The sequence below is a fragment of the Procambarus clarkii genome, chromosome 89 (assembly GCF_040958095.1).
Source record: "Procambarus clarkii isolate CNS0578487 chromosome 89, FALCON_Pclarkii_2.0, whole genome shotgun sequence".
NCBI lineage: Eukaryota > Metazoa > Arthropoda > Malacostraca > Decapoda > Cambaridae > Procambarus > Procambarus clarkii.
The window spans coordinates 6,560,367-6,587,968 of NC_091238.1; the positions used below are offsets into that span (position 1 = coordinate 6,560,367).

Consider the following 27,602-nt stretch of genomic DNA (forward strand, 5'->3'; position numbering starts at 1 on the left):
CAGCAATGATATGGCATATGGTTCAGGATTCCACTGAATTAGAGGTCCATGTAGTTTAATAAACATAAGTGCTGATATATGATTTATGAGAATTCTTGAGCATGTTGTTGTTATCAGATTCATGTGGCTGAATCCCCTCTCTCACTAAGCAGTACTAATAGGAATAACTTGTAAACGGCTCAGTAATGGGTGTAAATCTTGGAGGATGCAGCATCCATGTTCCTCCATATAGTCTCTAAAGGCATTTAGTGCAGAGTAAGAAGGCTTAAACATCTTAGAGAGACTATTTCAACTTCTTCATAATTAGGTGGTATTTAATGATGCCAGTAGTCTTTTTCAAGGACACACATTTCAATTAGCAGTGATTTATACATACAGTAGAGTACTTTGAGGTTCAGATGTTTGAGAGCCTTTCATGGATGTTGTCGTGCGCTGCAAATTGTTCACAAGACTAGTAAGAAACTTGATAATTAATGGAGACAATTTTCTTGTTGCTTGTTATGGTAATTCCTCCAGACTTCCCCTTTTCAATTGTCTTTTGAGCTTCTAAAGTTCTATTGCCAGGTTTCTTTTAGTCCATACAGTGACCTTATGCATAAGTTCAACTTATGACTTTATGCAATTTCCTGCCACAATCAACCATCACCCACAAGCCATCATCTCTCTTCCCTTTACCCCATTCCATCATCCACTTGCAGAGGTGCTGGAGCAACACTCCGCCGAGCTCCAGCATCACTGTACCACTGTATGTAATTAAATGTCATTAGTAGCAAATAGGTTTGCGAACGTCTTGTAGTTTTAATAGGAACCTTTAATGTCTGAGAATTTGAAATAAATTATCCTTATACAGTATAATTAAATTAAGTAGCTAGTACATTATTTCTAAAGTGGTTTGCTGCATGTATATACCACCTCTGGTGCAATTGTGAGGACCCATAGCCTCAGAGAAAGAAATAAAGAGCATTCAAAAAAAATCTTGTTTGACTTTAAATATGTAAGAGTTTTTGCTTCTGTTACCACCCACTTTTTATTTTTAATTATTATTATATACTTTATTATACAAGATCCCGGTTATAAAACTGATATGTAAAAACAATATGTTTTGTGCCCTCATTCCAGTGTGTCTTAGGAATCATGGCAACATCATCACATAAAGTGAAAGCCTCGTCTTTGTCACCCTATGCTCACCATGAAGACGTTGTCAAGCTTGCTGTCAGTCAGAACAACTTTACACGTGATTTGTGTGTGGTGAGTATAATGTAGTTTGTAGTCAAATACATTAGTGATTCATGTCAGCAGAGTCACACAAGTATTCATGCAAGAGAGGGGCAAAGATATTACAACTCAGAGATACAACAGATACAGGTACAGTAATTGGTCAACATGACATTGATTGGACAGCAATAGACTTGTGGCTTAAATACTATAATAATTGCAAATCCTTGCCTGCCGCCTTCATACCATGGCTAAGCTTATCAAATGTAGTTATACGAGTTATCAAAAAGCTCAGAGACCAAGAGAAAAGAGGAGCCGGTAGGCCGAGCGGACAGCACGCTGGACTTGTGATCCTGTGGTCCTGGGCTCGATCCCAGGCGCCGGCGAGAACATTGGGCAGAGTTTCTTTGACCCTATGCCCCTGTTAACTAGCAGTAAAATAGGTACCTGGGTGTTAGTCAGCTGTCACGGGCTGCTTCCTGGGGGTGGAGGCCTGGTCGAGGACCGGGCCGCGGGGACACTAAAGCCCCGAAATCATCTCCAGATAACCAAATGCTCTGATTCTGAATGAAGATGGAGGATTGGAAAAGCACTAGGCATTTTCAGGACTAACTCCTGCAAAGGGCACAATAGTACTGTATATATATTTCTAGTGTTAATACAGAAGAGTGCAAGCATGCTTGTGACACAGCACATGTCACATTGATAACTTGGCAAACCAGAATTATTTTTTCAGTCAATAGTTTTTTAGATTTATGGTAAATGGATACATTAAATAATTAGCTCTTTATGGCCTTGTGAAATATATTCATGGTGCACCATAGTGAAATTATGAGATGTTCCACACTACAGTAATGATAGCATTAACCTGCATACTACAGTTCCTATTGTGAAGATGCAGTGCAACACCCTGAATCTATTATAAAGGTTAACATATATGGAAAATGTCGTGTGATGAAATTGCAACTTTTTGTAAAAGTGCAAAAAACCTCATTCATTTGTTTGTGCAGGAAAAGGGATGCAGCTTCTACGCCAGTAGGCTTCTACTGTTTAGAAACCACGGAATTGCTTTTAATCCTTTTCTAATGTTTATTTTTTATTTTTGACAGGAACTGACCCAAAAGATCGAAGGAAATCTATTCTTTTCTCCCTTCAGTGTCATGACAGCTTTGGGAATGACCTATGCTGGAGCTGTTGGCAATACTGAGCAAGAGATGCGTTCTGTTATGCATCTGTCCCAGGATAAGGCAGCTATCCATAATGCGTTTCAAGATGTTGTTACAGATCTTAAGGTAAGAATCTGTGGGTCTATACTGCATCATTGACACATTGTTGGATGATAATAAAACTGGTCTCAGTAGTACAGTTGGGTTCATTCTGAATTCACAATCCAGAACTCAGGGTTGAAATTCCGGGCAGGCCAAAAATAGTGGGGCATGTTTTCTTTCACCTAGTGCCACTATTCACCCAGTAGCAAATAGGTACCCATGAGTTGGTCAACTGCTGTGGAGATGCAGCCTGGGGAGGGTCAATAGTTTGATCTCAGGTAAGGGGAAGGGGTTGGAAACATCAGTACAAGCTTAATGTACATACATATACAGGCTGCCTGTCCTTGACAAAATTAATTAAATGCCTTAAAAATACAATAGTAATATTCACATGAATTTAAGTATATACACATTGGAATATGAGCTTCAGTTTATAATTAATAGATGTAATTACAAATGACTGTACAGTACTTAAAAATAATCTTGTTACTAATATTCACCATAAGAACAGTTACAATGGTATAGTTTCAGTATTTTATAGATAAAAAAAAATCACAGCAAACATAAGATGGGAGATTTTTGGTATTTGGTGTTGTATATATAAATGCTACATAATATCAATTTGGGACTTCTCTGTTTCTTTTTTAAATTGTTTAAAGGTAGTGCAGTACAGTATTTTATTGCATGTGGTAGGTCATTCCACAATTTAGAACCCTTTATTTGCATGGCATTTCTGCATTGAATGTGTTGAACTCTTGGGACATTAGATGCTTGTTTGCACAATAAAATCATAGCAACATGATGTTTCTGAGAAAATATTAAGTAAATGTGAGAGATAGAACTCACATCGTTGCAGGTTAGAAATGTATAGAAATGAGTGTAGGTGGATATAACCGAGTTGTCGTATGGGTCAATGGGCCTTCTACAGTTTTCTTTTTTCTTATGCTTTTGTGTAAGTTTCTCACCATAGTATTCCATTCATTATTATCTTATGCTACTAATTCACCTAGTATTCCATCTATTCACCATAGTATTCCATCTATTCCATCCATTATTATCTTTTGCTACTAATTCACCTAGTACTTGGTCAATATAATTTCTGATTATCACCACCAACCCCTATTTATAATGCTATACTGTATATAATCATTCACTGAATTTGAACATTAAAGTATAGGTTGAAATATATTATAATTAACACAATGGGAGGTGGCCTACATGTTAATTATAATACTGTACATCAACTAATTTTAATTCAGTTTGTACATCACTTTTGGTCATTTTTAATATACTGTTAATTCTCATTATATACTGTACCTCAGTAACTAGTTTTAATATTTTAAGATTGTTCACTTTGTAACTAAAAAATCACCTCGTATTCTCTTTCTCAACTTGTATATTAACTTACCTGAAATACTGTGTGTGTTATTGGCTTTGTAAGAATACATCAATTAAACACCAAAATGTTTAATAAAATAACCCATTGTACCTTGTAAATAAATAATTAAGGTATATACTGTGAACTTTTCCATGATTATATTCTATTATTGTACAGTAAACAGATTTCCTGTCATTTCAATAGAATTATTTTGCTGCTTTAATTAACTAGCAAAAAGAGGTAAACAAAACTGTTATATTCCTTTACAGAGTGAAGCACCTCACTATGAGATTAGGACATCCAACATGGAGTATATCTCTGACAAAATGACTATACTGAGTGACTATAACAACATCATGAAAGAAAAGTACCTCAGCTGCTCAAAGACTGTCAATTTTAGTGAAGGTGAACAAGTACGGAAGGAGATAAACAACGCTGTGGAAAAGGAAACAAACTCCCACATTAAGAATCTTATTCCTGAAGGTAAAATGCTTTTATAATTTTATACTATTTTTAACATACAGTACTTAACATACTATACAGTATTTTTAACTAATTACTTTTAACCCCTGGGCTGCTCTTGCAATAATAGCCTGCAACATGCCCAGGTGCAAAAAATAACAAAATTAAAAAGAAAATTTTGTCTTATAAAGGTGTTCATTTGTGTTCCCTGATCACAGGAAAAATAATAAAAAAATTGTAAGTGGCATATTTTGACCGCAATAGGGCGGGAAAGTCTGGCAAAAACAAAGAGGCACTGACAGATCAAGCGGCGGAGGTGGTCTGCTCCACCCGAGCTGTCAGGCAGGAGTTGCCACAAATATATTACAGTATTACCTAATTATTTCAATGTCTCTGATTTTTTTTGTTTTGCAATAATATTATTCAATAGTGTGTAGTGTGATATTTTTATATATAATAAAATGTGTGAACCAACTGTACAACTAAGTTGGTATGGTAAGTCAAGACAATAAGAGGTCAACACACAGTCAGCCGATGCTCCTTACCTCACTCGCCAACATTCTTACTCCCACTATACTGTTTGTGCTGTTTTTACACTGTATATACACATTATATATAAGTTTCTACATGTTTTGTTCACCATAACTGTGCAACTAAGGTGTATGGTGAGCTCAGACAATAAGAGGTCAGCTGACTGTGTGGTGACACTTCCCTCCCTCCCTCCCTCACTCATTCAACTCCAGATGCACCAACATTCCTCCTCCAACCATACTGTTTGTAGTGTTATTACACTATATACACACACACACATTATATACAAGTATTCACCATAACTATACAACTAAGCTGGTATGGTGTCCAAACAACATAATGGCCACAACAAAATTGCATGACAAGAGAGACAGCAGCCAGCAGATGACGCCACCTCAGTCACCAAAATGGCTCCTCTCAACATATTCCTTTTGCTGTTATTTCACTATATACACACGTTATATATAAGTGTCTACATTTATGTTCACCATAACGAACCACTAAGCTGATATGTTGAGTGCTGACAGTAACCGGTGGCCACACATATATGCCAGAGCTCAACCCCCGCAAACACAACTAGGTGAGTACACAGAGTCAGCAGATGCCACCTCCTTTATCATTACTCATCCCACCATACTACGCACAGCACTAATTATCACAACAATCCTGTTATTATGAGTCCTGGTCTTTTTTATCACAGTCAGGGGGGTCTTCTGTAATACTATAATTGTTAAATAATACCCATTACATATTTATTTTGACAATTTTAGGCAATGCTGTGGTCACAAGCTGAACAGCAGTGTTGTTAGCTCATACTGCCAGCCTTGGTGGCTCCCTCAGTACTGAGGCTCTCACACCCGGGAAGGTTGCCCATGATTTAAAAAAAAAATAGGGGTCTGTTTACAACAGCCCTGAGGAAGATGATATGAACCCTGTGTAGCCGTGGGACTTTTAAATCTTGCATGGTACTCCAACACACCAGTAGCTATGGTGCGCAATTCTGCAGCAGTTACTCGCTATTGCTATTTATGTGTTGTGCAGTTTAAGGGTCGATATATCATACCAGAATTTATCTGCCGAGTGCCTTTTACATTTTGAAGGATACCTTAGCGATACCTTAGGGGTTAACGTTTCTTAGCGTTTTTTTTTTTTTTTTTTTTTTTAAGAACATTTCAAAGCTGAGCACTGTTCTTACATTTAGTGAGTGGACTTCTCTAAAAGCTCAGTCAACCCTGTGTCTTAGAACTACACTTCTACACGAGTATTACTCTTTAGAAGACAAAATTACAGTACGTATAGGTACTATATTTCAAGTAAAGCCAGGTAAGGTCATTTTCAGAAAAAAGTACTATACCATTATGACTATATAGCACTTGGAAGGAATGAGGATAAGGATTTAGGATAGGACGGAGGGAAGGAATGGTGCCCAGCCACTTGGACTGGATGGTAATGTGACAGTCTCGCTTCTCATAGGTTGGCATTCAGTCCCCAACTGTGAGATTAAATGCTGAATTGAGAGCAAATAGTTTGGTTCTGGATCAGATCAGGACCATAATCTGACTCCCCCTAAACAGTAATATGCAATGACGTAAATGTTTAGTGGCCTTAGTGCACTGTGTTTACTTCTGATATAAGATTTATTTCTAATAATTCTTCTCACATTTTAGGAATGTTCAATAGCTTAACGAGGATGGTGCTGGTAAATGCAGTCTACTTTAAGGGTGAATGGAAGAAACAGTTTAAGAATTCTGCTACAGAAGATGAGGAGTTTTGGATTACAGATAGTGAGAGCACCATGGTGCCAATGATGCACATTACAGATAACTATTGCATGCAACATGACAAAGATCTTGGAGCAACATTTCTAGTAATGGAGTATAAGGTTTGTAAGGTCTTGAATTGTTATTCTCTATTCCCACCATCACAAGAACAATCCCCACCATCATCACCATCTGCAGTAATATTACATTTTCCAATTAACCTTAAGCTGCTACTACACCTATTACGATACTCTCTAAAAATATAACTAATTTTCATGTAAAGATTTTCATCCCAACCACCTTTCCCAAGTACTGCACCACTGTTACATAATCTTTAATAAAATTGTAACAATCATCCCTGCTAATATGTTAACACTTTGGCGTTCTGATGATGCTCTCGGCATCATCAAAAAATACACACAGTTAAGGGATGACACTCTTGGCATCCTGCATTAATTTTTGCTTATTCTTATTATTAAGTATAAACATTGTGAGTGAAAGAGTTTAACATTGAGTTGTGTGCTCACGGGCAGTGCCCAGCCTACCTTCCAGTGCGATACGGGTGGCCCGCCGGGTACAGCACTTGAAAGTGTTAAGAATTAGCGCCTCGGAGGTGTGCTACTGCTACACTTTGTTCAAATTTACCATTTCTAGTGTTTACTGATTTTGTTTGTTCACATTGATCATATTCTCAATGATGAATGTATCTTTGCAGGGATCTAGACTGAGTATGGTGTTTGTGCTGCCTGACAAGCGTGATGGACTAGCAAAAGTTGAGGCAAATCTGCCTAGTGTCAATTTAAATAAAATTGGTACAAATCTGCCATTAGTTAAAGTGAGAGTTACCTTACCAAAATTCAAGATTACGAAGTCATTGGAACTAGTCAATCATTTGAAAGAGGTAAATTATACTTATATCCATATATAGTATAAGGGTTGTTTATCATTTATTAGCATTCACATTTGGCATTGTTTTAACAAGGAATAAGCATTAAAATTCAGTTTGAATGAGGCATCTGCCTCCTGGAAGGGACCTTTAGTCATTGACACTTAGTTTGTCCTACCAGAGGTACATTGTAAGATATGTCTTGTGGCAGTGGTGCAGCATTATGTGCACACTACTCATGCTCTTAGGGGCAAGGTCTTGTTCCTTGTTCCAAGGCCTGCCTCTCCTAGGTCACGTGCATAGTGGTTCAATTCGGCCAGCAGGCTGTGTATCCTCACTCATGATTTCTAAAGTTTGCTGTTAATAATAACAGCAAACTTGACTAATAACTCAACTTTTTATCACAAAATCATATTTTTAGTTTTAATATTTGTCTGAAGCACTGTGCCGGTTAAGTAGTCATGTGAAAAATATCATTCAGTTCCATATATTTATAGTATGCAAGTAGCATATCCAATGTATACAGTGCATGTTTTATACAATTATATTATTATTGCTGTTATGTATTTACAAAATCTGGTAAAATCAAAACATGTTCTTAGGTTGAACTTTATCCACTGACTTTCTTGAAACTCATGGCATGATATATAATAATTACAGAACAGTACTGTACTTTTGTGTTCAGAAACAAAAAAGCCCAAAAACAATGATTCTTCAGAAAGAATTCAAGTGTGGTCGTCACTAGGCGGGACACACTGGTTAACTGAGGCACGCCTCGCCTGCCCCACCAGAACCATGCGCTCAGTCGACTCATACGTGTATCATAAACTCGAGATGTGAGGCAAACCTCGAATACCGAGTCAAATTTTACGAAGAAATTGAGCTCGTATACAGAAAAATTCATAAAGAGGGGCATTTGGCAACTGAGGTTCCACTGTACAAATATAAATTTAACCTGCCTTTGTTAGCAACAAATTAATAGACCTCAACAGGGCGAGACATTTGGGTATGTTTCCTTACACCTGATGCCTTTGTTCACCTAGGAATAAATAGGTACAGTACCCAGGAGTTAAGCAACTGTGGTGGCCTGCATCCTGGAGAATGGCCAGTAGTTGGTTGTGGGGACAATCCTGGAGAATGGCCAGTAGTTGGTTGTGGGGACTGTGTAAAGTCTAACAAGCTTTGTCCTCATAATGGAAACCCATGTAGTATAATACTGTGGCTATTATATACATTTTCACTACTGGCACCAAGTGGGTTAGTAGTATTGATCAGTCATATTAACTATATGTGGATAATGTCTTTTCCAGATGGGAGTGAAGGACTTATTTGATGCGAGTCGATCTGATTTGTCTGGGATCACAGGCACCAAAGATCTGTTTGTTACAGATGTGATTCACCAGGCCTACTTGGAGGTCAATGAGAAGGGCAGTGAAGCTGCTGCAGCTACAGGTTTGTTCTCAATTTTCTCTCGGCCTTAATCTACAATTATTTTATAATTATTTAGCATTTATCACATTTACAGAATCTATATATATTATTGTTTTCTTGTAAAACTTGGCCTCATTCACCCATGGTAATACTACCAGAGATGATGTAAAAAGGTTTCCATACCAGTGAAAGCCATTTTTTCAACTTTGTATGTAGTGAAGCACAATTTGATAGTCTGTGATAATTACTCTACCTCTACATTGGTCATTGAATATACTTCTACTGTTTTCAGTCTCTTGTCCTCATTTGAGCTTTTTCTGATTTTTCTCTTGCTTCATTATATTTGTATGTGTTTGTTAGGCAAAAATATAGCTCATGTTTCCTGGTGTAAGCAAATAGTAAATTCATCACTTGGGCTACAGCCAAGACAGTGGGTACTGCATCACTTGGATGTAGCACAAATGACAGTCCCCACTGTCTTGTATATAGCACAAATGACAGTCCCCACTGTCTTGTATATAGCACAAATGACAGTCCCCACTGTCTTGTATATAGCACAAATGACAGTCCCCACTGTCTTGTATATAGCACAAATGACGCAGTCCCCACTGTCTTGTATATAGTAGAAGTGATTCAGTCCCCACCTTCTTGGATATTGCAAAAGTGATTCAGTCCCCACTGTCTTGGGTGCGAGTCCGAGAGTCCAAATGAGTGGACACCAGAATTCAGAAGAGACAGGGAAGAAGAGAGCATGAACGGTTTGAGAAGGCGACCTCGGGTGTTTGTCAGAACATCACCCCAGAAGGTATGTTGACAGTTGAAATCACCCAGCAGGAGCATAGGCTCTGGTAAGGAGTCCAGCAGGGGTTTAAGATCGGGAAGAGAAACGGAACAAACCGTGTACCATTTACGTACAAAGACACGGACAGCAGACCATTGGAAAAGGCGATGGAAAAAGTAGGGGAACGAAGGGAACATCAGAATGAATCAAGAGAGCAGAAGAGTTATGGGCCACAGCAAAAGCTGGTGGGAGGGGAAAAGAAGGGAATAGCCATGGAAGCGACCAGGACGAGCACCAAGCATCGGCTCCTGGAAACAGACACAAAGGGGTGAAAACTGTGAAATCAAAAGTTGAAGTTCATGGAAATTGGCGTAATAGCCACGAATATTCCATTGAAGAATAGACAACAAAAAGAGAGAGAACAGCAACAGAGAACAATGAAGAAACAAAGGTTAAAAAGGAACGCTCCCATCCCCTCTCCTTCCCTAGGTGGTGGTTTGCCGAGGCTGACGGATGCCTATTTACTCCCCGTGCTACTCTCTCTGACCTCTCCATTCTGCCTCTCCCTCGCGCCCTCCTTTTTCCAACCCGTTCTCGCAAATTTAATAAGTCAATATTGACTTATTAGTTGCGTGCATAGGTGACATACTAAACATAATAGTTTCCCTTGAAAAGCTTCATAGAAAACACCGACCTTACCTAACCTACTTAGTATGTTAAAATAAGAATCTTATAGCTTCGTAATTACAATTGTTACTTAACCTATTATACGTATAGGTTAGGTAATAATTGTAATTACGAAGCAATAAGATGCTTATCTTAACATACTAAGTAGGTTAGGTAAGGTCGGTGTTTTCTATGAAGCTTTTCAAGGGAAACTATTATGTTAAGTATGTCACCTATGCACATATTTAATAAGTCAATATTGACTTATTAAATTTGCGAGAACGGATTGCCTTTTTCATGACACCATCTTCGATGCTGCCCTCCACTCTTTTCCTCGCTCAACCTCTCGGGGAACGCAGAAGTGCATTCCCTGGTGGAATGTGGACTGTGCTTGGGCTGTCCACTGTAAGCGTGCAGCCTGGAAGAGAGACCGTCGCCGGCAGACGGCTGATTCCTTTCTTTTGTTTTAAAAGGCGAGTGCGGTGGCCCATAGGACCATCTGTACTGCTAAACATGAGTGTTGGAAGTCTTATGTTTCCACCATTACGTCCGAAACTCCTCTGCCGCAGATCTGGAAGCGTACCTGCAAGATAGCGGGTAAGTTCGTTCCTGATGTCTCGCCGGTCCTTCACCTCTGTGGTACTTTTGTGGCGGACCTGTTGCAGGTAGTGACCAAACTGGGTTCCCACTTTTCATCTGTTAGCTCATCTTCCTCCATCTTTCCTTCTTCATAAGCCTGCCCTTGAATCTCATTTTTTAGATTTCTGCACCCATCTCAGTCTTCCCTATAATGATCCCTCCTCTCTCTCTCTCTCTCTGAACTTCAGTTTGCCCTGGCTCTCTGCAGTTCTACAGCAGTGGGCTCCGATGGCATTCATTATGAGATGCTTCACCATCTCCCTCCGTGCAAGTCTCGGTATTTATAGAGTTTGTATAAGAGGGTCTGGGAGTTGTCATCAGTCCCTGAGGACTAGCTCAATACCATTGTCTTCCTTGTTCGGAAACCAGGGTCTCTTGGGACATCCCCTAAGGACTTTCGCCCTATTGCCCTCATGAGTTGTTTGCAAACTCTCTGAACACATGGTTAACATTTGCCTGATGTGGTTCTTAGAGCACTATCACCACCTCTACCCTTCTCAATTTGGTTTTTGCAAGTGCTGCAGCACAATGGATGTCCTGGTGAACTTGGAGGTCTATATTCATACTGCTTTTGCTGCAAAGACCTCCGTTGTTGCCGTCCTTTTTAACCTGGAAAAGGCTTACGACACCACCTCGAGATATCATATTCTGTCCCAACTTCATTCTTTTGGCCTTTGGGTAATCTCCCTCTCTTCCTCCAAAGCTTCCTCGCTTGTCGTACCTTTTGAGTGAGGCTTGGTACCACTCTCTCTGCCCCTTTTAGGCAATATGAGGGTTTACCTCAAGTTAGTGTTCTGAGCACTACTCTTTTTTCTAGTTGCCCTCAATGGTCTTCTTTCCTCCCTTTCTCCTGGCGTCTTCTCTGTGCTCTATGTCGACGATCTTACTCTTTGCTGTCGGGGTGGTGATTCGCCTCTCCTTCAACAGCGGCTTCAACTTGCGATTGATGCCGTATCATCTTGGGCCACCAATCATGGCTTCAAGTTCTCTTCGTCTAAGACTTGTGCTATGACTTTTACTCGAAAGCATGTCGTTCTTCGTCCCTTTATGGTCACCCCCTTGTGTACAGGGATTCTGCTAAGCTTCTGGGGTTAATCTTTGACACTCGTTTGTCTTGGTCGCCCGATATCTCTTACCTCCGAATTGACTGTTCTAGGGGCCCTTAACCTACTTAAGGTTTTGTCCCATACTTCTTGAGGAGCGGATAGACGCACACTCCTCTCTTTACATTCCTCTCTCGTCATGTCTAAACTCGATTATGGTTGCCCTGCTTACTCGTCTGCTTCTTCTTCAACTCTTCGCCGTCTTGATGCTTTGTGCCTCAGCGCAAATAGAATCCCTCAATAGACGTCTTGGTGAATCGGATGCTTTTGATACTGTTCGCCTTGTGCGTTTCTGTTCTCTTATTGGTATCCTTGGTGATATTTAGCGCCCTCTGATTATTTCGCACATTTGATGGTGCTACATAGCCTTCCCAGTTAGGTGCCTTCTTTTGATTACTTACTTACTTGTGGTATCTGTGCAAAGGGTTCAATCTGCTAAATACCTCAAACCCACCACCACCTATTAAGAATCAGCCATTTAGAACTATAATAAAATATGTCTTCTGACAATTCAACCCCTGTTGAAATTCTAAAACATGCTAAACATACACACATTTTAGTTATTTACAATTATAAAGCTTTATTCCTCAATACTAATACAGTGGCACCTTGGTTTACAAATTTAATTCATTCCAAGAGACAGTTCGCACACCAAAAATTGGTAAACCTAAACAAATTTTCCCATAAGAAATACTTTAAATTAATGTTCCACATGCCCAAAAATATTAACTTGAAAATACATTTTATAGAGTACTACTCATTTTTTTTTTTTTACTATACCTTACCTTTATTGAGGAGACTTGGTGTATGGAAGACGGTGAGAAGGGGGGGTGGGGGGAAGAGGAGAGGTGTTAGTGTTTGGAATGGGAGTCCCCTTCCATTATAACATCAGGCAGTGATGACATTTGTGGGGTATTCTCTCTCCTATGTATGGCAGACATACCACTTGGACTTGGTTGTGGCCCACTGCTTCCTTATCTTACTAAAAATCTGTCTTTAAAATGTAGGGAAAAACAAGTGTCTTTACACTTGTCTAGTGAGACATCACATTTATCATTAAAAAGGTTAACACAACAGTCTGCTACAGCTTTATCTGGGTCTTTTCAGCAAAACTTTGCAATTCTTCTCATACTGCACACATTTTCTTAATGAGGAAGTGACATCCTCTACTGCCTTTACTCAACAATTTTCTTAGGGTGAACTTTACCACTAACAACGTTCTTGAGATGTTATATGATAATGTTCATGTCCAGAAACCAAAAAAGCAGAAAAACAATGAAATTCTTCACAAAACTCAAGCACGGTCGTCACTAGGCAGAATACACTGGTAAACTGAACGTGCTGCGACCCATACAAGTATCAACAATCAACAGACGACTCATATTCCAAGGCAAACTTCGTACACCAAGTCAAATGTTACAAGAAAATTGACCAAGTATACCAAAAACTCCTACTCCAGGACATTTGTAAACCAGGGTTCCACTGTACTGTTTCGAAAGTCTTCCTTGGTGGATATAATAGAACCCAAGATTATCATACTAGAAATAACTATCTGATATTCCCAAGGTCAGACAATTTTTGCAAACACACCATACAATAATGGGATCCAGAATATTGAATTTCCTTCCTAATGTAATAAAAAAAAATTTGTTATAATTTATTAAAAAGTATAGCAAAGAAGTATAGTCCTTGATGGCTCAGTGGTAAAAATTCATTCTGCACTTCGTGAGCAATTTGGTCTAGGTTTGTAACCTCGTCAGCGAGGCTTGCCTGGGCACCAATCCTTAACTGCTTGCCTCTGTTCACACGGCAATAATTAGATACCCTGTTGCTAACCAATTGGCACGTTGTGTTCAAGGAATACGAGTGGGCAAGGTTTACCATGAGCTACTGAAAGGGTAAAGTCTAAGACTCCTCTTAGCCTGCTAACAGGAGTCTGAAGTTGTCTGTACTCATCTGTTTGATAAAAAAAAATGTATAATTTCTTCAGTATAATATCCCACTTTGTTCTACTAACACTCTTAGTACAATACTTTTCTATGTAGAAATATATATCAAAATAATTTCTCATTATCTTCACCTTATGCTATTAATGTAGCAATTATGTTAGTACCTGTCACCAGTTTTATTTCTTGTTTAAGACTGATCATTTAAATGTAACAGTGTAAAATGAATGTGTTGACATACTGGGTATAGAACTTTTAGTACTCGCATAGTGGAGAGAGAGCTCTCGTGTAGTGGTGCTCGTATAGTGCTATAGTGATAACCAAGACACTGCTAAATAAACTTTAAGTAACATCAGGCATGGTTTATATTATGATTTGAAGCATATTTCATTACTGTAGTTTTAGATCCAATATATGCAGGTTGAGTATATTTGCTACACTGTACCTCATTTAATTTCCATTTAATTTCTTTCAGCAATCAGTCAATATTTATATTAGATTTTCTTTCTCCATTCTAGCCATTCAAGGTATGGTTGGGAGTAGCTGGTGTTTAGAGCTACACAGGTTTGTTGCTGACCATCCATTCTTGTTCTTCATTAAAGATCAAAGATCAGGATTGGTGTTATTTGCTGGCAGGTTGGCTGTTCCCCAAGACCTTTCTGCTGAAGGATAAAATTTAGGATTAAGTTTTTAATATGAATTTGGTTATGGATATACAGTACAGTATTGGTATTCTCCTAATGGTTTTTCATGAAATATTTTTAATCCCCTCTCCATATACGCATTCATATTATGTTTATCAAGATTGATGGCTGCTGAACTGATGTTGATTGACTTATAAGGATGCGTTTACATAATTACATTAATAAACTTGAGCTCAGTTGCTACTAGCAAGATTTTGGTTAATATTATGTTATACCTATTGTTATTTGATATTACCCTAGTTCATTTATATAAGTAAATATTTAGAATCTTCACATTCTGGTTTCAGTTAGACAAAAGGCTATCCACTTAATATTTAAAATAACACAATTTTAGTCTAACTTATTATATACTGGTATATGTAATATACATTATATATAATTTATTACTCAAGGGGGGTATAGTAATATGTTAAACTCTATAAAGGACTAATTAACGAAAGTCATCTAAGTTCTACCTGGCCTTAAACCTTAGAGCTTCAATTACTGTTCAGGAGTTGACTGAAATGTTGAAGATATCATGCAATACACACAGTAATCACACTAACGTGACTGCATCAATGAGAAAATTCCTAGGCGCAGTGATGAGGATTCGAACCAGTGATTTTCTCATTGATGAAGGGATGTTAGTGTGATTAATTTGTGTATTGAAAGAGGAGCATCAAAGGTAGAACATACCTAGAAGACAGCCAGAGTGCATGGGAATCCTGTACCAGCTTCAGAAGCAGCCTCAGGAAATCCTTGTTTTCATTATAACTGCAGGTTGCAGACCTTTTGACCATGTCGTGGTCCAATTGTCTGGGGTGTGTGGGTAGGACTACCCACTGGATATGTTCGCATTCTCATCACTGCTACAGATTTTCTCATTTCAATCTTGCCAAGACAGCAAGATACTGTACTAGCTGCTCAAGTGAAGCCACCTTAATAACAACATGTTCATTTGCATGTAAACATTTAGTACTGTAATATTAATGCATTGAACACCAGCAATTGCTTTATCTCTAATACCATTTCACTTTGTATAGAGTAACCACATTGTTTGATAATAAAGATGTGATGATTTAATAAAAGTTTTGAAATAGCTTAGTTTTTCTGCCCCACAATATATAGCTGCATGAATATGATGCATGATCATTATTACTGTTTTCTCACTCACATAGGCCCAAAAGGCAACTTCCCAGAAAAGCTGGAAGCATAATACTGTATTGTGGAATTTACAATTGTCTATTTTATATACCTACAATAAATACATGGGTCCCTACTTGTTTTCACTAGCTTTTATTTGTTTATATTAATGTAGTTCAGTTATTGTTTTGTTCTAAAAATTTAGACAACTAAATTGGGTACCTGGCTGTGTCTGGGGTCTCCCCCCCACCTCCATCCTCTACCTTTATCCCTCAACATATGGTCCCCTCTTGTCCCCCCCCCTCTTTCTCAGAAAACTTATTACGAAGCACTGTAATTGGAAGGAGGCAGCATAGATCGTCCACTCTGTGAAGATGGGAAGGAACTGTGATAGACCATCCTGGAGAGCAATGGACACTAAGCATAAACACGGCAAGGAATCAAACCCCGAGAAGCTAGCAGACAGTACCTACAATGTCTAGGTTCAAAGGGCAAGGGAATGGAGCCACTTCAACTCCAGACCCAACCACTTGGGCTGGATGGTAGAGCGACGGTCTCGCTGCATCCAGGTCTGCGTTTTATCCTTGCCCGTCCAAGTGGTTGGGCATCATTCCATCTTCAACCATCCCATCCTAAACCCCTTCTGAGTTAGTGCTATATAATAATGGCTTGGTGCTGTCTCCTGAAAATTCCCTTCCCTTCAACCACACCCTAGGAGAGAGCAGGAGCAAACAGGCAGTTCAGAATATTGGCTCAAGAGTGGCTCAAGTGCCATCCAAAATGAATCACGGTCTAGACCTCTTGCTACTCTAGCATGTGGAAACGACAGAAACCACATCAAGCCCCAAGGGGAGGGGGGGTGGGGTGGAGAGGAGGATTGTCCACTAGCCAGAAGACTCCTGTACCTCATAGCCCAGCCAGTACTGTGAGGAAGACCCAAACTCAAACGAGGTAGGGTCTATACTACAGGCAAACTCTGGGTCTTACCACTGGCACTGAAAAAATCTGCCTGAGCCACTAAAGGGCAGGGGAGTCACAAAAAGATCAAAATCATACAAGCAATGGAATGAGGGGCAAGAGAAAACCCCTCCCCCCAATAATAAGACACTGCAGAAGCAACAAAGACCCAGGTGGGAAATACCAAGGGGCACCATCTGACTCCCATCAAACCTTGGAAACTGAGAATGCCAGTTACAGGGTCAATTGAGCCGATTCCACACCCACCACCTAGAATAGGAAAGCAAAGTCCAATGGAGAGGCCTCGGAGGAAGAGGTTGCCTGGAAATAAGAAAACCCCAAAACCTCGGTGAGATTAGGCAGCTCGACTGCTGCTGCACCTGAGGTAGCAGCAGCCACCCCTGGAAAAGACCGAGCCACATCCTGGACTAAACCCCATCCAGACCCCAAAACCCTAGGAAATTTTGGAGATCTTTAACTAAAATAATAGTTAACCAAGACTCACTTTGAACCATTCCTAATGCAAAATCATCTTCGTCAACTTAGGTATCATATGTGAAGTACAATGTCTTGTTCCGTGTCCACATGAAGGTCCCATGTTAATCTCAGCCATCCTGATCCTGTTATAATGCTGTACTTATTACATTTGGTATGGCTCCTTCTCCTCGATACAGATCTCACGTTACCAGTGCTTGTGGGTAGGGAGAATTTGTTCCAACATGCTGCTACATTTTCAAGTATTTATCAAAACCACTACTCACAAGAGTCATACTGTATCTTTAAAATTGTAGATCAAGTTGGTATCTAAGAGACTTCCCTCCAATTCATTCCATTTGTTTTTCTACAGTAGCATCTTGCACATCCATCTGGTTATTTCCTTTCATTTTATATGGCATGTTTTTGTCTACGTTTTCACATATGTTTAGTATATCTCCTTGTCTATTAACGTCTCGCCATACACTTAACCAATTATGACTACACTTTGTATGGACCAATACATTAATAGAAAAGGACTAAATTAAATACAACTCTAAATCATCATTATATTAGCAACATTACAATTTGCAACACAATACCATTCCACACATACGTCCTTCACTCCACAAAATAATTTTCTTTTAACAATATTTATAGAATTATTTACAAATAAGAATAGTATCAGGAAAAAAATTCCATATTAATCACTTTGACAGTAATAAAAGGAGCCATAATAAAAACTTTAAATCTGAACAAATCGCTCACAGCTTCCTAATCTGCTGTTAGAAACTCAAAGACTGCAGGCACTCGTATAAGACACTAACTTGTATTTTGTCCATAAAGCTTATATCTGCAATATTTTGTGAAACTGTAAAAGCAACCTTCATTCATATAAAGAAATACAAAGCAGCATACGTACAATCACAAAAATAAGTGAAAGCTCCTGCAACACAGCCTGTTTCTTTAAGCATAATCACCTTGAATAAAGTGCCTCTTTGGGACTATTAAGAGGCACCACTGAACAAGACATTATGACATGATGGCATTTCGTGGTAAGCCATTCAGGTACATCTTTGGGTGGTGTGTTGTATTAACATCTTTAACAGGCTTCAACAAATAAAAAAATAAAATAAAATTTTTATGAATTAAATCCTTATAACTTGAAAAATAAGTATATTCCTAAGTGGCACAATATTTATAATAACTATATAACTCTTGAAAACAATATTTGGTAATTAAAATAACTATACTTGGGCACCCTTTCTTCTTCCAAAGAACTTAAATACCGAGCCTTTCTTTTCTTTCTCTTTCTTGTTGGCAGACACAGGTACATCTCCTTCTGAGGAGCTTTCACTGAGACCTTGACGGTCAATAGTTGCAGAATAGCGGTTGGAGGGTACGGGTCCACTACTGGTGGTAACAGCGACAGGCACGCCCGAGGAAGGAAGACTACTGCCCTGGGGCAGGGACATGGTTCGGGAAGAATACTCCGTGTATGGCTGTGGGACAAAATGTTCATTACCTTGATAGAATGGACAAACATACTGGAAAAGGATACACTTCTGATAATTAAGAGTACTGTACATCTATATTAAAGTATTAATTATGGTTTATATGCCAAAGAATATGCTATGAACATTAAATCAAAATTTTGCTTTTTTGTTTTCGTAAGGAAACCTGCAAATATAAAACAACAAATTTTCAATGATAAATGAACAATTACCAACATAACCAATAACCCTGCTTTAGACTTCATACCATAATTACACAGCAACATCAGTCAGGCTAAAATAAACACTACTACAATTGGGTTTCTTATTTAGTTATAAATTGGGACAAAGTACCACCTAATATACAGTACTTTCCAGACAGCTTGGCATTAAGCCATCTCTAGACACTAACAATTGTCACGTGCAACATAATAGCAACAATTTAAGACTAATGTGCACACACTGAAGCCCAAAGCTGGATACAAGAAACACAGATGAGTATAGGACACTGTTCAGTACTACTGCTGGAATAGTGTTTACAATCTAGTGATGATTTTGTTAAATATTTGAAGAGGTGATTTAACAGTTGAATATATCAAGAGTCTTGCAGTAGGGTTGTCAAAACTAATAGATATATAATATAAACAGGTATATCTGCTGCCAATTTAAAAATGCACGGCCCACCAAAATGTATACATTGGTTCCTGAATACATTCCAAAAGGTAGTTGTGCATTATCCTTTATCAACGAAGTCATAATCTAGCCAACACAAACCCAAACCATCTACTCCATTGCATAGCACCAGACTCTGGGAAGATTGTTTGCTCAACTTTCCACAAGGTACTTTGTCATACACAATCTCTCTTGCCAATATTTTGATATGAAACTGGTAATACAGCAACTGCACAGTAAGTCCTGTCCAAGCACACCCATGTGACCTATTACCCAGCAAATATTAATGGATTTGAGTCTCCTTGAGATTTATAAAGCCACTATTTGATTTCCAAGACAGAGTCAAGAGTTATCTGAGCTCAAATCTGCAAGCATAAATTTAACATCTTTTATGATACCAAAAGTTTGACATTTAAATTTAATACAATAAGTCATTGAAAATACTGCATGGAATAGTTTACACTAAAAATATAAATCCTATAATATATCCACGTTTAAAACAGAGGAAATGGAAATTGACAATTATTATACTATCAATATTACAAAAGTTGATCTTGAGAAATCAGTTCTATATATTTTCCAAAAATTAAATATCAGTAGAAGAGTTTTGTATATTTTTCTTTATTCATTTAGGGATTAGCTAGGACACTACTTTGTTTCAGTCATGCCAAGTTGCATGTATGAAGATTTAACAACTTAGGTTTATAAACTGTCTATATTCTGGGCTGGATTGGATAATCGAGTGTTTCATACCAATGTGGCTTAAACCTCCCGAGTTGGTACAGGATGTGCACCGCTCCCAGCTGCACCAGAGCCTAACCACAGCTCTGTAGAACCTTACCTTCACACAGCAAATGAGTGGGAAAAGTTTAATATAGAGAAGAATCTCTAAATCTGACAATCTCAAATCATCCCATGCCTTTTTGCCCACTCTTGAATATTGGGAACTCAGGCAGTGTTCTAATTTTTTTTTTTTTTTTTTTTTTTTTTTTTTTTTTGATATATATATACAAGAGTTGTTACATTCTTGTACAGCCACTAGTACGCGTAGCGTTTCGAGCAGGTCCCTGGAATACGATCCCTGCCGCGAAGAATCGTTTTTTCATCCAAGTACACATTTTACTGTTGCATTAAACAGAGGCTACAGTTAAGGAATTGCGCCCAGTAAATCCTCCCCGGCCAGGATACGAACCCATGACATAGCGCTCGCGGAACGCCAGGCGAGTGTCTTACCACTACACCACGGAGACTGGTTATTGTTGTTGACTGAATGAATTGTTGTTCATTATCTTTCATTTAAACCCCCCCCCCCTCCCCACCTACACAAAACCAATTTTGTGGACAAAAATCCCTCTTTTGTCTTTCTTTTTCATTTTCATGAAGTTAGAGAAAAAACTATTTGCAAAAAAATTAACAATACAATAGGAGAAAGTGGGAGGGGCAAACGAAAATGAGCATAAGGAAGAATGGGAGAGGAAGTAATGATTGTGACAAGGCAGCGAGGGAGACCAAGGAAGATATGTCTTGAAATTAATGAGGGAGGGAATGTTAACGAGAGGAAGATTTTGCAAATAGTGCAATATTGAGAGGAAATAAGATAAATGGGTTAGCTGTATATAGGGAAATAGGGGCTATGAAATACAGTACAACATTGTGAAAAGTATTTGCTCTAAAAATCTCTGTGCAAACTATGTATTGTTACTTTCTTTACAGATCTCTTAATATTATTACAGAATAAAAATTATATGGAGTTTACTCTACCTGTCGACTACCTGGAACACCATCAGTTATGTCTGGTTGATGGGTGGAACCTGAGGAGTGAAATAAGGCGGACCAGTTATGCAAAAAATCACACAAATGAAAGTCATACATTATTTGTTAAGGTTACACACACATGGTCAAATGTTCTATAAAATTAACAAATTTAACAATTACACCAACATGCACTTCTACATTCTTTCAATCCCTACTCATACACCCACCAAAAAATTTAATCATTTACACACTGTGAGGGGAATAAAGGAAGTGGATGGTGATAACCTCTTCCAGGTGAGGGACAAAAGAACATGGAGGCATAGGTGGAAGTTAGAAATACAGAATAGCCAGAGAAATTTTAGGAAAGGCTCATATGCAATGTAAGTAGTAAACAATTGAGTGGAATCAACTTCAAAGGTAGAGGAATCAACTGCCATTCACAGCTTCAAAAGCAAATACGAAGGTACTGGAACACTGGGAAGTATAAATGCATGAAGAACAATAGCTATGAGGCATGTAAGCATAACATTAAATGCACACATACAAGCTCTCAACCTTCCATCCATGGGATGGAAATTTCAGGAAACCCCTGGTGGCTTAATGAAGCTACCTCACTCAGATTGCTCCATGCAAATGGCTCGTCAGAAGTGAGAGTTGTGTGTGGCCTACAGAAAACCAGTCAAAACCTGGAATTGAGTAAGGAAGATGGTTGCATGCAGAAGCCAAACTGCCTAGTGCTGGTATTTGGTACTATGAGTTTCATGCTAATTTTGAATGTTTCTCTTGTTCTATGTGAATCATTTACAGAGATATTAGCCAACATTGAAGCTTCCTTCTCTGTTAACCCTCCAGTTGTCTGTAAAGTTTCACCGACTCTGGATGTTTTCCTGGTGTGATGGCGAATTGTCACTCGCTCTCAGCACCTTGTGAGGTGGGAATAGGTTTTGGTTCTGGTCCCCAATTGGCCAACCAGAACCTCACATCTGATGTGAACCATTTACATGGATAAATCTCACTGTCTCCAGGCCACTGTGAGCCACCAACGCTCATTCAGAAAGGCATTTCACTACATTCAACTTGCACACTCCCCTCACACACTTCCCTCACACACTTCCCTCACACACTAACAAATCTTTTTTTACATTTACTAACATATGCTCTCAGTCAGTTTCTCTTAATTTTGGTTTCATGAACTACATTATAAGGGAACTATGTTATATGCTTTAGAAATTTGTTTGTTTATAGACCAAGATTAAATTCCAAATTTAAATACAATGAAAAAAATTACTAATGTACTCTCTGAACTTCAATATACACTAATTTATACAAACTAATGTGCAGCATTCTATACAGCAAAAGCATATGACAATCTACAAGCATGACATTTGAACAAAGTGCCTAATAATTACACATTATAAATGTGCCACCACATGGTGGTGGAGGATGCATGACTGACCCTGTGAGGTGTACGCATACTGCTGATGAGAGACACGTGACACTTGGGAGAAGTGGCCCCCTTGACCTGTGTGATGTTGGGCTACCTGGTGGTGATGGCTAACCATATGACCCATCTGCTGTCCGTAGTGAGAACCACCCACGTGGTGAGGCATGCCGGGCTGGTGTGGCCCACTCACCCACGTCTGCTCCGCATACCTGGCCCGACTGGGTGCTACAGGGGGCCGAGTCATTACCAGTGGTGGAGCTGTTCTAGGCAGTGGGGGTAAGTCTGCAGAGAAGCCACCGACTCAACACGCAGCCACATCGTAAAGTGTGAACAACAGGCACATAACAAATACACACATCACAAACTAGCTAAGCCATAAAGATAAGCATATCAAGGCATAATAAAGGTTTACACAGATGACATTTTAAAAAATCGTCTAAGAGCATTTTATAGAAGTAAAAATATTTTCTACTCAAGACATTCCAATATGCAGGCAAAATTGAGACTTCCATTCATTTCTTTCTTAGATTTTAGATTGTCGAGAACAGCCGAGCAACACTGAATTATATTATCTGCTGATGATTCTTCAACTTTGTGACCCTTCAACAATTCAATAAATTCTATTACTTTAATATTTTTATTCTTTTGACCTCAGCACTGTCACTGTTTATACCCGACACCTTCCTTGGTGCACAAGAAAAAATATTCAATTTTTGTTTCAAATACTAGTATTGTTAGAATGCATTCCCTGATCATGGAGAAAAACATTTTTAAGCAAGTTACTTTGACCGTAGTGGAACCGAGAAGTATAATGAGTCATGAACGTTCACCAGCTGGCAGTAGCCCCAACCCTGACTGCTGTGAATGTCTCCCTCCCACTGTGATCATCATAAACAGCATGGTGTTCACTGATATCTGAACCTTGTACATTGCCTCTGATAGTTAGGATTTTCTATGATACTACCTTTGCAAAATAATTGCAGATATTTATATACTTCATCATTATTAAGTGGTGGTTTGTAGTGCTATTAAGTACACTGTAGTGCTGCGAGCTACTACAATGTACTACTGATGTTCGCCCTCTTAATAATGAGGTCCTCACCCCTAGGAGGGGAGTGCCCATGTTTTTTTCCAAAATGGCATCTGTTTACTGGAGGCCTGAAGAAGCAATTGTGAGCCCTGTGTATGCACAGAACTTTTTAACTTACGCTGTACTTTAAATCATCCCTCATCGACTTGAGCAGTAGGCTGAGATATGGCACAATCGTACCAGTTTGACACTTGAATTTGAGGGGGGTTAAACTCCTACAAAACTTAATTGATCCATTAGATATGAATGTAAGATCAAACTAACATTTTTGTTCTGAAAATAAGACAACTATTGCAATTCAACTAAAGTTTTATTTACACCCGGCACCAGTCGTAATTAAGAAAACCTTCACAGGTATCATTTTTGAACGAGGTCTGACTATCCCAAGGTCACCGGGAGCGTGCTCCTCACCCCTCTCCACTGTCATGACTGGTGTCACTTCCCAACACTAGAATAATACATTGCATTTTGACAAATCCCCAGAAGCCCAAAAATTCTGTACTGAACTAAAAATCACAGGCGCTCGCAAAATTGATGCGGTTCCTGTTTTCAGGTTGGGTTTGGGCATTTTAGTACTGTATATCAGTTTAGTGACATGAATGCCTGCACTGTCAGATACCCTTCAGAATCCATTGTGAATTATATATAATGATATCCATACAATAACAGCGGGTGTGTATTACACTAATACATGGAACTATCCTAGTCTGACATTAATTAGTATATAGGGTGCTACAGGAATGGCTCATTCTCTCTATCCTAACCTCGTGGTTTTTAATGTGCGATGGGCGAAACGAGTTTATTTCTAGAGGAAATATTAAAAATTCCAACCATTAACATTTAAATAAATGTTGAAAATATTAACAATTTTAAAATTTCATGTTAGTAGTGCCAGGGTTTAATCTATTTTCGCTGTAAACAATACTCCAAGTCAAATATTCATCAAGAGCAAGACAACAGTGTGTCAAATGACAAATTATTATTAACAAGAAAATGTTTGGAAGTCTATAAATCTGTGTGGAAGACAATAAAAGAAAGGAACACATTACTGACAGAAAACTAATTTTTAATTGGAGCATTCAGGCTAAACTGTGTCTTATAACATCAATAAATCTATATTACATGCTGGAAACAACACATCAAGCTGTGAACACACTGTAATCGTAAGTATCTATACTTGTGACACAACAGTGAAGCAAACACCAACAATCTACAGTGACTATTATTTGTGGTTCATGCGGTAATCAATGATATGGCCCACATTAGCTACACATATTTGCATCACTTTGTACAATGAACGTAACTCATTACACAAAAAAATAAACCGTGCATTCAACAAATATGGTAAATTATCTCAGACCATAACGTGCTGGGAAATAATCCATAGAGAGAAAGAGTAGAAAGGAAAAAAAGAAAAGAAAAAAAAAAAGAAATTCCAAGATCAAAAGATGTGTTTTAAAGTTATTGGAATGCTAGTGATAATTAAAATCAATTAAATTAATTTAAAACAGTATTTTTGTTCATTAAAAGAAGACATTAGTTTTAAGAACATTGTCTTAATTAAAGAATAAATATCAGGATGAATGCCAAAACTTTCATGTAATAAACCTAAAGAATAATTGGCCTTATATAGAGGCAGCAAACAAAGGCTTTCACCACTTTACAAAAACTGTAAAGTGGTGACAGTTTTCAAGAAAGGAATGTTTGTGGTATGTGTCAGGTTTATGAGAGATACTGTTTGAAGAAAGAAAATGAAATGAATTTAAGAATTATAAAACCAGGAGAATGTTTTGACCATTTAATGAAAAAAACAGTGGTAGGGACAATGAATGATTTTTCACACTAATTCAAAATTAGTGTGAAAATTAGTTTTTTTCACACTAATTCAAATAATTAACCTTGTGGTGATGTACATAGGTGTACACACGAAGGTAGTGTGATACTATTTTGGTGGTTCAATATGCTGTATATACAATTTAAGTACATATACAGGCAGTCATCAATTTGCAGGTATTTCATCTCTCTAAAATCAGCATTTAGCCTTAAATCATGCAGATTTAATGCTATACGAGCAAATTAGTGGAATGCACTAAAAGAAGAAACCTTCCATACAATTAAAATGAACCAGCTAGGTGTAGCTAGGAGGCAGAACTTGAGCTGCTAGCTAGATCTCACACCTGTCCACAGGTGACAGGCCGGGTGATGCTTTGTGAAAGACTGTTTCTCCGGGATAACGCCTTGTGGCTCCCTCAAGCTATGTCGCTGAGATGCCTCCCAACTGCTAGGTCACATTACATGAGCTGCGAAGTTCAATTTGGCCTACCAAGAATCAGAGCCAAAACGTGGTCCTCTTTGCACCTCACTGAGGTGCAAAGGTGGTGTATTTGTGGAGACATTTCTTCAAGGGTCATTAAGTCGTTATTTCAAGGGTCATACTACATCATGGACCTCGTGCCCATGATGTAGTATGTTGCTCTTGCGGCATATTTTGCTAACATTTCCTGGACTGATAATTGGATGCAGGGGTCTTGGCAACCCAAGTGTTTAGTTAATATTCCTGGGCCTTGTCATACCTGTATTGCCTTGGGTCATCTCACTCAACCAGTTGTTTCTTCATTATCTTCAATACCTACAGTCTCTCCTCTTCTAAAGTCCCTTGTCTTTCTTCTCCCATGGGTAGTTAGTTTCAGGGAACCACAAGGAGGGTCCCCCAGAAAACCTGTGTTGAATATAATGAAATGCCTCTTTCTGGATGAGCCCCAGTAGCTCCTCAATTCCCTCCTCATCCCTTTTGAGGTTCATTGGTTGGTGTGCAATTTTTTACATCTGCACAATTAACAAGAGCCAGGAGAGACATGGAGCTCTGCCTTCCCCCTACTGGTGGAGGGGTTATTGGCAAAGAGCTCACGCTAGTTTTGAGATTCGATTGTTTGTTTACACTGTGACTGTTTTGAGGCTTTGGCATTTCAACCCAGCAATGATTGGGTTGTATTGGTGTGATGCCTTTCTGGACGTTTTCCTGGTGGGGTGATAGTGTCACCCGCTTTCTGTGCCTCTGAAGGGAAGGGGAGGGGGGGGAGGGGCAGGTTCTAACTTAGGTCTCCATTAGGCCAAATAGAACTCAATGGCTGATATGACCTAGTAGTTGGGAGCCATCTCAGGAAGATTAGCATCAGGGAGCCACCGGGGCTCATCCAGAAAAGACGTTTCATGACAACGAACGCTGGTTTTTTCCAGATGTAGCTGCTAATTACACATTTGTGGAATGCATAGATCATTTTTGGAGATCTTTTCCCATTACATTTATTTATCAAAATTACACGAGTAAAGAGTATGCTGTTGGATGCAGTTGATGATCATCAACAAAGCCAGATACACTAGTGTAAAACATTAACCAACTGTAACTTACCATCTCCATTCATATTTTCTGATGAATCTCGTCGATGACCATTTGGTCTGTCTGTCGGGTAATTCTGGTAGGCATTTTCTGATGATACCTCTGTTTTAAAAAATTAAGAATGTTCACATTTTGTTATATAGAAACTGATGTTTGACATTTATATACTAGATTATTGCCAAAGTCTTACAAGATTCTCATTTACAGGACTGATTGCTAGGCCATAAGGTCACAAGCACACACTTTGGTGGATTATGTACCCATCTGAGTGAAAATCAAGAGATTTGATTTCATACAGTATTATCTACTCTTAACAGGGATCAAGTTTAGGGTTTATGCCAATTCAATAAAATTTAGCTGCAGAGAAGCACCCTATGGGCAATGCTGCTCATAAATTGAGTTAATAGGGTAGCTGAACACCTTGACTA

At 38.6% G+C, this 27,602-nt stretch overlaps 2 protein-coding genes across 18 annotated transcripts in view; one reads left to right on the forward strand and one right to left on the reverse strand.

Annotated features, from left to right (window-relative positions):
* LOC138359134 (serpin B3-like) overlaps positions 1-15,848 on the forward strand; it is a 27,480-nt gene extending 11,632 nt beyond the window's left edge. For both annotated transcript variants that reach the window (XM_069317868.1, XM_069317869.1), the window contains 7 exons: positions 1,120-1,248; positions 2,325-2,507; positions 4,131-4,344; positions 6,522-6,736; positions 7,330-7,515; positions 8,811-8,952; positions 14,585-15,848. In XM_069317868.1, the coding sequence (XP_069173969.1) occupies positions 1,120-1,248; positions 2,325-2,507; positions 4,131-4,344; positions 6,522-6,736; positions 7,330-7,515; positions 8,811-8,952; positions 14,585-14,739 (1,224 nt within the window). In that variant the 3' untranslated portion in view covers positions 14,740-15,848. The remainder of the gene's footprint in view (positions 1-1,119; positions 1,249-2,324; positions 2,508-4,130; positions 4,345-6,521; positions 6,737-7,329; positions 7,516-8,810; positions 8,953-14,584) is intronic.
* A 2,030-nt stretch (positions 15,849-17,878) lies between these two features.
* Positions 17,879-27,602, reverse strand: part of kst (spectrin beta chain, non-erythrocytic 5 kst) — a 242,070-nt gene continuing 232,346 nt past the window's right edge. For 14 of the 16 annotated variants that reach the window (XM_045767218.2, XM_069317861.1, XM_045767217.2 and 11 more), the window contains 4 exons: positions 27,187-27,276; positions 22,700-22,969; positions 21,250-21,299; positions 17,879-18,825 (listed from right to left, as the gene is read on the reverse strand). In XM_045767218.2, the coding sequence (XP_045623174.1) occupies positions 18,571-18,825; positions 21,250-21,299; positions 22,700-22,969; positions 27,187-27,276 (665 nt within the window). In that variant the 3' untranslated portion in view covers positions 17,879-18,570. The remainder of the gene's footprint in view (positions 18,826-21,249; positions 21,300-22,699; positions 22,970-27,186; positions 27,277-27,602) is intronic. The other 2 variants (XM_045767226.2, XM_045767228.2) reach the window with 2 other exon arrangements.